This window comes from Suncus etruscus, chromosome 1, assembly GCF_024139225.1.
Source record: "Suncus etruscus isolate mSunEtr1 chromosome 1, mSunEtr1.pri.cur, whole genome shotgun sequence".
NCBI classification, from domain to species: Eukaryota; Metazoa; Chordata; class Mammalia; order Eulipotyphla; family Soricidae; genus Suncus; species Suncus etruscus.
The window spans coordinates 116,550,386-116,564,225 of NC_064848.1; the positions used below are offsets into that span (position 1 = coordinate 116,550,386).

General features: G+C 39.5%; 1 protein-coding gene across 1 annotated transcript in view; it reads right to left on the minus strand.

Moving 5' to 3' along the window:
- Positions 1-5,973: 5,973 nt before the first annotated feature.
- The window catches only part of SLC26A3 (solute carrier family 26 member 3), a 39,017-nt gene continuing 31,150 nt past the window's right edge, over positions 5,974-13,840 (minus strand). The window contains exons 16-20 of the mRNA XM_049783265.1: positions 12,514-12,747; positions 12,204-12,258; positions 9,343-9,485; positions 9,159-9,224; positions 5,974-5,997 (exon numbers count right to left, since the gene is read on the minus strand). Coding sequence (XP_049639222.1) covers positions 5,974-5,997; positions 9,159-9,224; positions 9,343-9,485; positions 12,204-12,258; positions 12,514-12,747 — 522 coding nt within the window. The remainder of the gene's footprint in view (positions 5,998-9,158; positions 9,225-9,342; positions 9,486-12,203; positions 12,259-12,513; positions 12,748-13,840) is intronic.

Here is a 13,840-nt window from a genome sequence, read left to right on the forward strand (position 1 = left end):
GTGTAGAGCCAGGAGTAATCCTTGAGCCGTGCCCGGTGTGACCCAAAAACAAGCAAAAAATAATCGAATGAATTCGTGTCATGATCTATACTCAAAATATACTGAACATTTGCCATTGGAATTCATTCATGTGGAAAAACCATCAAGTAGTACAGGTCTTTATAGACAAGATCAATATATTAGATTTCATAACAACAATGTCAAGTTTTTTGGAGTAAATGAAAAGTATTTGTGTTATGTAGAGTGTTCAAATAGTGGTCAAGGCAGAGCCCATTGAAAGATGACATTTGAGCAAAGATTTGAAGGTGCAAATTGATCATGTCGATACCGAGCAGAACCTACAGTCTCTTTCAAAGGAACATATTTGAGAAACAGCAATATGAATAGTAGAATGAGATAAATAATTGAGAACAGTAGAGTGGTAATAATAGAGAATTCTAACTATAATAAAAGGGACAAAGAAAACTAGCTTGAAGGCTGGGTTGAGGTTATACCCAGCAATATTCAGGGACTATTGATTTTAGAACTCTGGCAATGCTGGAGGACCATATATAATGCCAAGGATTTAAATGAAGGTTGAGAATGGCATTTAATTTGAGGACAAGGGACCTGAGCAAGCAGTGGATAAGGACTTTTAGCTTGCATGTGGCCTACCCAAGTTCCATCCTACACGGTCCCCCAAGCAGCCAGTAATAACCCTTGAGCACTACTGGTTGTTGCTCAAAAACCAGTAATAATAATCTAAAAAATAAATTGAAGATAAGCAAGATGCAAAATATTAACCCTTGCAATATTCCAGCACTGCCAGAAGATTATTTTGATAATATAAACTAAATATGGTGGCAGCATTTGAGACATCAAGGAGTGAGTGATTTGTGGGTGCTTAATATGTATATTACATAATGAAATATATAAATTCAGCATCCAGGGGCCGGTGAGTGGTGCTAGAGTTAAGGTGTCTGCCCTGCAAGCACTAGCCAAGGAAGGACCGAGGTTCAATCCTCGGCGTCCATATGGTCCCCCCAAGCCAGGGGCTATTTCTGAGCGCTTAGCCAGGAGTAACCCCTGAGCATCAAATGGGTGGGGCCCGAAAAATAAAACAAAAAACAAAACAATTAAGCATCCATTGTTAAACAGTAAACATAGGTATAGAATTTTTACCAATTACATCCTAGCAATTGGTAGTCATCCCCAACTTTTTCTCAAAACTTGCTTTTGTTTTTGTTTTGTTTTTTTTTGGTTTTTGTGCCACACCTGAAGGTGCTCAGGGGTTACTCCCGGCTTTGCACTCAGAAATTAACTCCTGGCAGGCTTGAGGGACCATTTGGGATGCCAGGGATTGAACCCGGGTCCATCCCAGGTCAGCCGCATGCAAGACAAATGCCCTACTGCTCTGCTATCACTCTGGTCCCTAAAAACCTGTTTCTAACATTTTCAAGCTATTGTAGCCAGGGGAAAATTATGCACACACATACAAACCATGGAAATACTGTCTAGTTCTGAATGTTAATTCTATTCCTAATAGCTTTTCTGGGCCCATTTACTAGCACAATGCTAACTAAAGTAGTGACTTGAGGACAGGTCTATAGAATTTATTTTATATATTTATGAGTTAGTTCTGCTTTGAGCTAGATTAGACAAAATAGACTTAGGTTTCTTTTGGAAAGTATTAGTTTCCTAATGATCAGGATCCTTGCTGTAGTTCGTTAAGACTTGAGTTTTGGCTCTACTGCCTGCAGCAGTATAACTAGACAATTTCTTACCCTCTTTGAACCTTGACTTAATTTTTCCTTTAAAAACCTTAGGTTGGGGGGCCGGAGTGGTGGCGCAATCAATAAGGCATCTGCCTTGCATATGCTAGCCTAGGATGGGCTGCAGATCGATCCCTGGGGTCCCATATGTTCCCCTCAAGCCAGGAGTGATTTCTGAGTGCATATCCAGGAGTAACCCCTGAGTGAAAATGTTAGAAACAGATTTTTAGGGACCAGAGTGATAGCAGAGCAGTAGGGCATTTGTCTTGCATGCGGCTGACCTAGGATGGACCCAGGTTCAATCCCTGGCATCCCAAATGGTCCCCCAACCTGCCAGGAGTTAATTTCTGAGTGCAGAGCCAGGAGTAACTCCTGAGCACCTCCAGGTGTGACACAAAAACCGAAAAACCAAACCAAACAAAAACAAAAAACACCCCTCCCCTCCCCCCAAAAAAACCCCCTTAGATTGGGTGGTCAGAGCAATAGCCCAAAAAACCAAAAACAAACAAACAAACAAAAACCCACCCCACAAAACCTTAGGTTGGGTTATTTTTATATACAAATCAATTGATTCTAGATAAAATTTAAATGTAGACTCAATAGAATTTCTTACCAGATTTTTCAATCTGAGAAGTATGACGACGTAATTGTTTTATTTGGGGACCATACTTGTCTGTACTCTGTAACAGTGATCTCTCCTGTTAGGGCACCAGGGATCAAACCTGGCCAGCTGCTGCAAGACAAATGTTCTGCCTCCTGTACAATATTACTTGAGGGTAGGTGATTCAGGCAGAGCAGATTAGTTGATGGGTTTTGACTTGTAGTTACCACATGAATATAGCAAAAAAGAAAAAAATTAATAAAATATTCCTCTTTCTTAGTTTTGCATATGCAGTGTAAAATCAAGCTTGTAATTTATAAAAGGTTATAATATTTAGACAAGGGTATATACCAAGTGCTTAATAATTTTTGTGTGGTTTTTGAGTCACACCTGGCAATGCTCAGGGGTTATTCCTGGCTCCATGCTCAGAAATTGCTCCTGGCAAGCACGGGGACCATATGGGATGCTGGGATTCGAACCGATGACTTTCTGCATGAAAGGCAAATGCCTTACCTCCATGCTATCTCTCCGGCTCCATGCTTAATAATTTTAAAAAGATGTTTTTCTTTCGTTCTTGGGTCACACCCAGTGATGCTCAGCGCTTACTCTTGTTTCTACCGAGGGGTCACTTGACAGGACTTGGGTACCACATTGGGTGCTGGTTTCAAATTTGGGTTGGCTGCAATGCAGGGCTGGCACCCTGCTTCCAGCTTGAAGAGTTTTTTAAATATAATTACTCTGTAGGTATTGGCTTTAACCTTTTTTGTTTTTCTTTTTGTTTTTGGGCCACACCCGTTTGACTCAGGGGTTACTCCTGGCTATGCGCTCAGAAATCGCTTCTGGCTTGGAGGGACCATATGTTATGCCGGGGGGGGGGGGGGATCGAACCTCGGTCCGTCAGTCCTTCGCTAGCACTTGCAAGGCCGACACCTTACCTCTAGTGCCACCTCCACGGCCCCTAACCTTTTTAATTTCAGTATTATATCCTTTAGTTTCATAACTGGTATAATCTCCCCTGTGATCTTGCTCTGATTTATAGAAGTTTTGTTTATATCTTCCACAGTCTCACTTCTGTCTAGAGAGGAAGGATCAGGTTTTTTGTACTGCTCAAATTCTGGTATTTGCTCTGAGAGAGACAAAGAAATTCCCAGTTCCCTGTATTTTTATCAGCCATATCCATCTGACAGGTCTAAGAAACTATTTAGAAATAAGGATAAGTGAACTTAAGATATAAAGTTGGATGGATTGTAAATAGGACACAAGAATTTGAGTTTGTTCCATATTGTAAGGGGGCCAGAGCGATTACCAGGGGTCTCAAACTCAATTTACCTGGAGGCCGCAGGAGGCAAAGTCGGGGTGAGGCAGGGCTGCATAAGGGATTTCGCTTACCGAATATTCGTAATAAAAAAATCGCATTAGTAAGAAAAAAAATCGCAAAAAATCGCATTAAACATTTGCATACCCCGAAAGGAACTGCTCGGGGTATGCGAATGTTTAATGCGATTTTTTTCTTACTAATGCGATTCTTATTGCGATTATTCGGTAAGCGAATAATCGCAAATACTGCGATATTTGAAGGCCGGCCGCAGGCCACAAAATGTTGTACGGAGGGCCGCAAACGGCCCGCGGGCCGTGAGTTTGAGACCCCTGGATTACGCTGTAGGTAATGCTGTTTGCCTTGCATGTGACTGACCAGGGACTGACCCAGGTTCAATTCCTGACATCCCATATGGTCACCGAAGCCAGGAGTAAAACCTGAGCGATGCTGGGTGTGGCCACAAAACAAAAAGTGGTTCAGATTGTTATTTTGATTGACAAAGGGTGTAGAGGGCAGTTTTATTTAGAAGATGCAGGCATCAATGACAATCCTATATGAAGCTTTTACCTCACCTTCAAACCAAATGATAAATCATGTTAGTTTTCCTTTGTGAGAATTCATGGGGTATCATAAAGTGTTTTGACTCAAAAATTTAAGAAACGTTATTATAAAGAGAATTTAAAATAAAAAAAAATTTTTTTTTGGGGTCACACCTGGCAGCGCTCAGGGTTTACTCCTGGCTCTATGCTCAGAAATCACACCTGGCAGGCTCAGGGGACCACATAGGATGCCGGGATTCGAACCACCAATCTTCTGCATACAAGGCAAATGCCTTACCTCCATGCTATCTCTCTGGCTCTAAGAATTTAAAATAAGTTAAAAGTGATTTTTCTTCAAGAATAGCTATTAAATCTTTGTTTTTACTTTCCTTTGCCTGGTTACATGTGCAAAGTTCTTTAAGTAAAGATAAACGTTAGTCAAGGCTGGGTGGATACTTTGATATGTTAGAGGAGAGATCTGAAACATTTTCCATTGCCAGTGTGGTCTGATGTTAAATAAAAGCATTGACTCTCTTTAGTTTCTAAATATATATATAATAAATATATAATATAATATAATATAATATAATATAATATAATATAATATAATATAATATAATATAATATATAATAAATATAAAATTGCAGCAAGAACCATGGCAGTGAAAAACAAGCAGGTGTGGAAAACCTCATTCACTATCTCTTCTATTCCTGTAAAACTGGAAAGAATTACCTGAACATCATGTATTCTCCTTAGTTTTTTTTTTTTCTTTTTGGATCACACCTGTCAGTGCTCAGGTGTTAACTCCTGGATCTGCACTCAGATATCACTCTTGCCAGGCTCAGGGGACCATTTGGGGTGCCAGGAATCGAACCCTGAAAGGCAAATGCTTTTACCTACCTGCTGTGCTATCACTCCTTCCCCTCTCCTTAGTTTTATCTTCTTAATTTTTTATTTTGTACTTTCCATTAGTTTATGTGGTTTTCATTCTAAGAGGTGGGGGGTGTGATAAATATGACTTTTAAGGATCATATCTAAATCTGGATAAGAAGTTGGGGCTTTAAAGAGATACATTGATGGGATCAGAGTGATCATATAGTAGGGTAGGGCACTTGCCTTACATGTGACTGACCCAAGTTTGGACCTTGGCATCCTATATGGTCCCCTAAGTACTGCCATGAGTAATCCCTGGGTGTAGAGTCAGGAATAAGCTCTGTTGGTGTGGCCCCAAAACAAGTAATATATATCACTAATTATTTATTTTTATGATTATAATGGTAATCAAAATCTTAGAAAAGAAGATTCTTTGTCCAGGCATTTTTATGTTTTCAGCCAAACAACTCATTATAAAGAAAACTATAAATAAGTATGTTTCAGTAAGATTATAAGGACAAGTCAACGGTAGCATGGATTTTTTTAATGGCGATGCATAGCATGAACTATAAATTATGGAATTTAAAGCAGTGGTATAGATGCACTACAAAACATGCACAAAGGTATGGATGGAAGTGTGTCAGTGCTATAAAAATACATATTTTTCTTTTTTAAAATTTTGGTAAGTCTACAAAGTATAAAATTAAGAATATTTACACAATTTTTACTAGATATGTGAAAAAATACAGTATTAGAACACTCTTGTTCCAAAGTTTGAAACATAAATCCACCAAATAAAAATATTCTTCTTAGAATGCATGAACTTAACAACTTCTCGGGGATAAAGCTGTTCCTCAGATCAGATGAGGGCCACTCTGTGTTATATTTGATTAGAATTTTGTTTCAACTGGTACCTGAAAGAAGACAAAGTTTTTGTGTTTTTTTTTTTTAATTAGAAAGACTTGTTAAGTTCTATCTCTTTCAATAATCTTATCTTGTATTTTAAAAGGTAAATGCAACCAGTCTAATCAAGGAGCTAGAATTACAGGATTCATCAACAGATTTGGTGGCGGAGACACATCTGGCAGTACTCAGGGATAACTCCAGATTCTGTGTTTACAGAAGATTCTCTGGGGAACAATATGTGATACTGTGATCCTAGAATCGGCACATGTTAGACAAGTGCCTTCATCCTTGTACTGTCTCTCCAATACAAACAAACATATATATATATATATATATATATATTTAATTCTTACTATATGTTCAAATACCTTGTTTCTTGGTCAAAAAGCTATGTGGTGCTATATTGTAGCATAACTTTCAATGGCCTAACTTAACCTCATATATCAATATTTGTTTCATATGTCAAACAAATTTTATCTCTGCAGACTAGCCATATTCAGTTCCTATCTGAATCACCATTGGTGGCTTACCAATGGCTGCTGTTTTATCTTTTAAGTAATACAAGGGATGAGTGTTAAATGATTTTTTAATATGAGGAGACTGAGGCACCCGATGATGTTAACTACATTCGGTTCAGGCAGTGAGTCTAAAGACTTAGATCAAGCATCTTGTTTGAAGTATGTTCCTGTACTGTGAAACTTCGTGATTGTGTTGAATCCAAATACTAGGAAGAGGATGTCTTGTTTCTTTCATAGGGAGTGTGGATAGAGATATTAGACTTGGGTTTTTCTAGAATCTAGCTCTAGGAAACAGATTCATGGTCTCCCAGCCTCTGCTTTCAACACAGGTCTAACTTTCTAGAACTATTTTTTTTATCCAGCATTTTTGTATTTGATAAGACTCTTCAATACAGGGCTATTTTATGCTGTACATTTTCTCCTACATACTTAATCTAAATTCCTTTTGCTTGTAAATTCCTTTTGCTTGGACATTTCTTCATTGACATACAACTAACCAGCTTCCATACTTGATAGATTTATCTAAGGACTAATCACAGTCCTTAGATGCTTTCTGAGTTCCATTAGCCTTCACCAAAGAATAAAGCTAATTCAGAATACATCTACAGGGCAAGATTAGATATCAGATACGTCTTCATTCCAATTTCACTGCCATCACTTTGGTGTATAACCACCATCAAATTATCTAAGCTCTCGGAATCCAGTTTTAGTTTCCTCACTTGTGAAGGAAAGACTTCTTTGTGTATTGTACAGACTGAGAGAATGAATGTAATGCACTGACCATGCCCCTGGTATAGCAGATATCCATTTTGATGGTGTCCTTTTTTTTTTCTCTTAGACATTCCCTTAAGTGACTTAATAATTTAGAAATAAATATTCTTGAATTAAATATTATCTAGTTAAATAAGGATTTAACAACTCTAGTAAGGAAGAAAAGAAAGATTATTTTATTGCTGGCCTGGGGTTTCCCCATAGCTAGGAGCCAAAGGGTGTGTATTAGCTTTTTAGAGCCAACACTAATTTCGTCTGAAAATGAAAATAGTAATACCTTCCCTGCCTCATGTTAGAAAATCAAAATGTAATCTTGGTTGTACATACTTTATGTATTATATATGTCCAGTATTAACAGATATAAAATCACAGTTTTCATGTTTCTACTGGTCTGAGTTGATTTTATATCTCAGTCATTAGTTTGGTTGTAGAGATCCTTCCTTCCTTCCTTCCTTCCTTCCTTCCTTCCTTCCTTCCTTCCTTCCTTCCTTCCTTCCTTCCTTCCTTCCTTCCTTCCTTCCTTCCCTCCCTTTCCTTCCTTCCTTTTTCCCTTCCCTTTCTTTCCTTCTTTCTTTCCTTCCTTCCTTCCTTCCCTTTCTTTCCTTCCCTTTCCTTCCTTCCTTCTCTTTCCTTCCTTCCTTCTCCTTCCTTCCTTCCCTTTCTTTTTTTCCTTCCCTTCCCTTCCCTTCCCTTCCTTCCCTTTCCTTCCTTCCTTCTCCTTCCTACCCCTTCCTTCCTTCCTTTCTTCTTCTTCCTTCCTTCCCTTTCTTTCTTTCCTTCCTTCCTTCCTTCCTTCCTTCCTTCCTTCCTTCCTTCCTTCCTTCCTTCCTTCCTTCCCTCCCTTTCCTTCCTTCCTTTTTCCCTTCCCTTTCTTTCCTTCTTTCTTTCCTTCCTTCCTTCCCTTTCTTTCCTTCCCTTTTCTTCCTTCCTTCCTTTCTTCCTTCCTTCCTCCCTCCCTTCCTTCTCCTTCCTTCCTTCCCTTTCTTTTTTTCCTTCCCTTCCCTTCCCTTCCTTCCCTTTCCTTCCTTCCTTCTCCTTCCTACCCCTTCCTTCCTTCCTTTCTTCTTCTTCCTTCCTTCCCTTTCTTTCTTTCTTTCCTTCCTTCCTTCCTTCCTTCCTTCTCCTTCCTTCCTTCCCTTTCCTTCCTTCCTTCTCCTTTCTTCCTTCGTTTCTTCCTTCCCTTTCTTTCCTTCCTTCCTTCTCCTTCCTTCCTTCCCTTTCCTTCCTTCCTTCTCCTTCCTTCCTTCGTTTCTTCCTTCCCTTTCCTTCCTTCCCTTTCTTTCCTTCCTTCCTTCCTTCCCTTCCTTCCCTCCCTTTCCTTCCATTTTCTTCCTTCCCTTTCCTTCCTTCCTTCCCTTTCCTTCCTTCCCTTTCCTTCCTTCCCTTTCCTTCCTTCCCTTTCCTTCCTTTCTTCCTTCCTTCCTTCCTTCCTTCCTTCCTTCCTTCCTTCCTTCCTTCCTTCCTTCCTTCCTTCCTTCCTTCCTTTCCTTCCTTCCTTTCCTTCCTTCCTTCCTTCCCTTCCTTCCTTCCTTCCTTCCTTCCTTCCTTCCTTCCTTCCTTCCTTCCTTCCTTCCTTCCTTCCTTCCTTCCTTCCTTCCTTCCCTCCTTCCCTCCCTCCCTCCCTCCCTCCCTTCCTTCCTTCCTTCCTTCCTTCCTTCCTTCCTTCCTTCCTTCCTTCCTTCCTTCCTTCCTTCCTTCCTTCCTTCCATCCTCCCTCCCTCCCTCCCTCCCTCCCTCCCTCCCTCTCTCCCTCCCTTCCTCCCTCCTTACTTCTCCCTTTCCCAATTTTGCTGAACTGTATGCAGCATGTCAGAGAGGTCTCATTGCTTTTAAACTTTTTGTTGTATCTGAATAAAAATAAACCAACAGCAGAACCTTACCAGGCATTCCCGATTACGTAATCCTCCATTTGTATTTATGGTACAATCCAAATGTTTTTCTTTTTCCTGAGATAAACAAGATGATTATAGATGAGCAGCAATGATAAGAATTACTGTTACAATACAGAAAATTTGAGGAGACATAGTTGTTCATACAAATGTAAAAATCACCCAAGATTTATACCTGAGTGGGATTAAATTTTGAAGTGCTATAATCCCTCTTCATCCAAATATGCAAAATGGCATCATGAATTGTTAGGAAAAATATTGAATCCTGGACTTCATCGTTAAAAAATTCACACCGTTTGAGTTTCTCAATGAAATCATCTGAGGAGAGAAAAGGCTGATACTTAAGAACTGACTGTTTCTCCTTGAAGCTTGAGAACTTGAACTTTTTTGCAAATGTATGTTTCATTGATGGTTGTTGAATCCCTGGGTTACAAAGGCACAGAACCAGTGTATCATAGTATATTCTGAAAGTAAAGTATATTCTAACAAAAGTATACATTCTTATGCCCAAATATAAAAAGGATAAAGGAAATGACTGAAGTGAGAAAGACTTACATATTTTCTTTAGGAACTATTAAAGTCTTTATCACTTCAATCATTTCCTTTATCCTTTAGATATACTTAATGACTTTCCTTTCCTAAGGTTTATGCTTCAAACCTGGAATTCTGCTCAAATGGAGCACATGCTAATGGACTAGTAATGTCTGGGAGTTCTGAGTTGTTAGGCCTTTTATTTACCACAGTTTACTCATTGTAGTTCATTTCCAGAAAGTTGCCATTCTGAATAACTCATCAGAAAGTCTAAGCATCTCTCGCGTCATCTTTAGAGAACTTCTTTTGCTGGTGGGGCATTAACTAGTATCTGATTACATAATATGTTGTGCTTTTTTTGTTTGCTTGTTTGTTGTTTTTTTTTGGGGGGTCACACCTGGCAGCGCTCAAGGGTTACTCCTGGCTCTATGCTCAGAAATCGCCTCTGGTAGGCACAGGGGACCATATGGGATACCGGAATTTGAACCACTGTCCTTCAGCATGAAAGGCAAATGCCTTACCTCCATGCTATCTCTTTGGCTTTGTGTCTTAACCCTTTTTAAGATCTTCATAACACTTATTACCTGAATATGTTTTTACTCACTTAGGATCTTCTTTCTCTGGTAAATTAAAACTTCATGAGAGCAAAGGCTTGTCATTCAATGTTATATCCCCAGCACCCAGATAAATGATACTTATAAGCCCTTATCAAATACCTAATTTGTGTTGGGATTTAGGTAAAAAAGAAAATAAGAAGGCAGCACCATATCTTCCCTGGATGATATGGAAGAAACAGCCACAGAACTGCAGAATAATGGGGTATGTGCATATTCTACAGGTGTAAATAACCTGAATACTCTGTAACAGTCTGCCTGAAAAAGCAAGCACATACCCATAATTATTTAAGGATAAATCCTTGAAGGAGAAATGCCCTCAGAAAAATAAGCGAGGATAACATTCTAGCAATGGACAGGAGGCACTAGTTATTTTCTAAGGACACTGATGAGAAATAGATTAGATTAAATTAAATTAAGGCTGTGGAAATGGAGTTGAACTGACCAATTCAAGAAGACATTATATGCCTAGAGGTAGGGTGAAGAAGAGAGGAGAGAAGAGAGAGATAGCTTAAATGTTGTACTTTGGATATCTTGTTTGTACGGTGTTGCACTGACACAGGAAAAAAATTAATTTTGGGAGGGAAGCTAATTATATACAAATATATGTACAAATATGGTCAAGGGACAGCCAAAAGGTTGAATTCCAATGGACTTGCATTTCAGAAGAAAGACAGGGACATGTAGTTTGAGGATTCATTATCATATAGCTGAAGTTATCTGTAGTAGGAGATTGACTAGAGGAAGTCTGATATTAGCACTTTACGGTTTAAGGTTGAAACCTTGAATAAACTAAGGTGAGAGAGAAGTTCATGTTGAGAAACAATCAGAAGGTGGGAAAGAATTTTAAGAATAGATTTGAAGGGGCCGGAGAGATAGCATGGAGGTAGGGCATTTACCTTGTATGCAGAAGGACGGTGGTTCGAATCCCGGCATCCCATATGGTCCCCCAAACCTGCCAGGAGCACTTTCTGAGCATAGAGCCAGGAGTAACCCCTGAGCGCTGCCGGGTGTGACGCGCCCCCCCCCCAAAAAAAAAGAATAGTCTTGAAGATGTCAACGATTGAGTGGCAAAGACAAATCCAAGGAGTCCCTTGATAATGGAGGCTGAGATGGAGGTTGTTGATCATTATCTTTGGACATAGCTAATGGCCTTGGAAAAGAATTTTTATATGATGAAGCAGAAACAAATTTGATGGTATGGATTAAGGAATCAAGAAATCAAGGGAGAATAGGAAAAGAAAGCAAGCTCTCTTTTTCGGGAAGAATAGAGGTGTAGAGTTACATTGTCACCTATTTGATGTGTAGGATTCAAATGATAATTACATAGTGCCACAAATAAAAATATAAAAATGGGAGACCGGAGAGATGGTACAGTGGTGTTTGCCTTGCAAGCAGCCGACTCAGGACCTAAGGTGGTTGGTTCAAATCCCGACGTCCCATAAGGTCCCCCATGCCTGCCAGGAGCTATTTCTGAGCAGATAACTAGGAATAACCCCTGAGCGCTGCCAGGTGTGGCAAAAACCTATATATATGGTATTTCTTTTTTTCTTCCTGTTTTTGGGCCACACCTGGTAGCGCTTATGGGTAATTCCTGGCTCTGCACTCAGAAATCTCTCCTGGCAGGCTTGGAGGACCATATGGGATGCCAGGAATCAAACCCAAGTCTGTCCCGGTTGGCTGGGTGCAAGGCAAACACCCGACTGCTGTACTATTTGCTCTGATCCCAGAGATAATATTTCTATAGGCATTTCTATTGGCTGAGATACAAATTAGACTTTCTTTTATGGTGACCATAAAACTCGTTCTGAGGAGAGGTTCTCTAGATTGAGAGTTAGAAGTAAACCTGAATTAATTGTCAAAATATAATAATAAAAATAAAACAACTTACCATCAGTTCCAACAATATACACATCAACCTTGATCCTGATAAATTCTTGCAAAATCTGTCAAAAATAAGGTGCTTTTTTATGAAATTGGTTCACTTATCAGAAATGTAAAGAAAATCTTGACCCTTTCTATTTGTAAAATGATAAAAACATAAGACATTAAAGTTAAAAAAAAGGCTCAAATAGGAAAGAGTTATATTCTTCAATAAAAAATACTCCTTATACATTATAGTTATCTAAAAGAATGTTTTTACCACAAAACACTTTTTTTTTTACTTAGTCACTGGCTATTTTACTAAGAAAACAAGTTACCGTTTTGAGACCCCTCATTGAAGAAATGTCAAGAAATGACACTGCAGAAAAATCCAGAATGAGGCTATGCATGTTGATTTTAGGAACCTCAATGTTGAGAGGAAGATCAGTATTCCAATCTATCTGGAATGGCAGGTCTGTGGTATTGATTGGTTGATCCAGTTCTTCTATTTGATTGTTATCCAGCTCTTCATCAGAATCTTTAAAGCTATCAATGGTACATATGAAACCTTTCTGCAAAAGGAATAGAAAGTATAATAAATTTGACCATAAAAAATATCATGTAGGGGCCGGGAAGGTGGCGTTAGAAGTAAGGTGTCTGCCTTGCAAGCGCTAGCCAAGGAATGGACTGCGGTTCGATCCCCCCGTGTGTCCCATATGGTCCCCCCAAGCCAGGGGCGATTTCTGAGCGCATAGCCAGGAGTAAACCCTGAGCGTCAAACGGGTGTGGCCCAAAAAAAAGAAAAGAAAAGAAAAGGAAAATATCATGTAAACCAAAGATAACCACTGGATGTCCAAAGCATGGATTCAAAGCTGATCAAGGGAGGAAAATAGTAAAAAATCAAAATGGAGTCAAAATGGAATTTTAGAATACGCAGGATGTAACTCAGTGATTGAACACAGACTTCATGTGTATGAAACCCAGGTTTGATCCTCAGCCTATAACCCCACCTGCCCCTAAAAAAGAAAAGAAAGAATTACAAACTAATTTTTTTTTTTTTTTGGTTTTTGGGCCACACCCGTTTGACGCTCAGGGGTTACTCCTGGCTATGTGCTCAGAAATCGCCCCTGGCTTGGGGGGACCATATGGGACGCCGGGGGATCGAACCGAGGTCCTTCCTTGGCTAGCGCTTGCAAGGCAGACACCTTACCTCCAGCGCCACCTACCTGGCCCCACAAACTAATTTTTATGTTTGTTTTTGAGCCTCACCCACAAGAGCACTCAGTGGCTATTTTTCTCTCTGTGTTCAAGAGAAGACCATATGTGGTTCTGGAGACTTGAACTGAATTTTCTTTCTTTTTCTTTCTTTCTTTTTTTTTTTTTTTGTTTTTTGTTTTTTGTTTTTTGGCCACACCCGGCGGTGGTCAGGGGTTACTCCTGGCTGTCTGCTCAGAAATAGCTCCTGCTGCCAGGCACAGGGGACCATCTTGGACACCAGGATTTGAACCAACCACCTTAGGTCCTGGATCGGCTGCTTGCAAGGCAAACACCACTATCTCTCCGGGCCCCTGAATTTTCTTTCTAACCCTGGAAACTCTTTCTTAGAATAAAAAAATTCTTAGGAAAATAAAAATTTAATGAGACAAGCAATTAAAATACCATTAA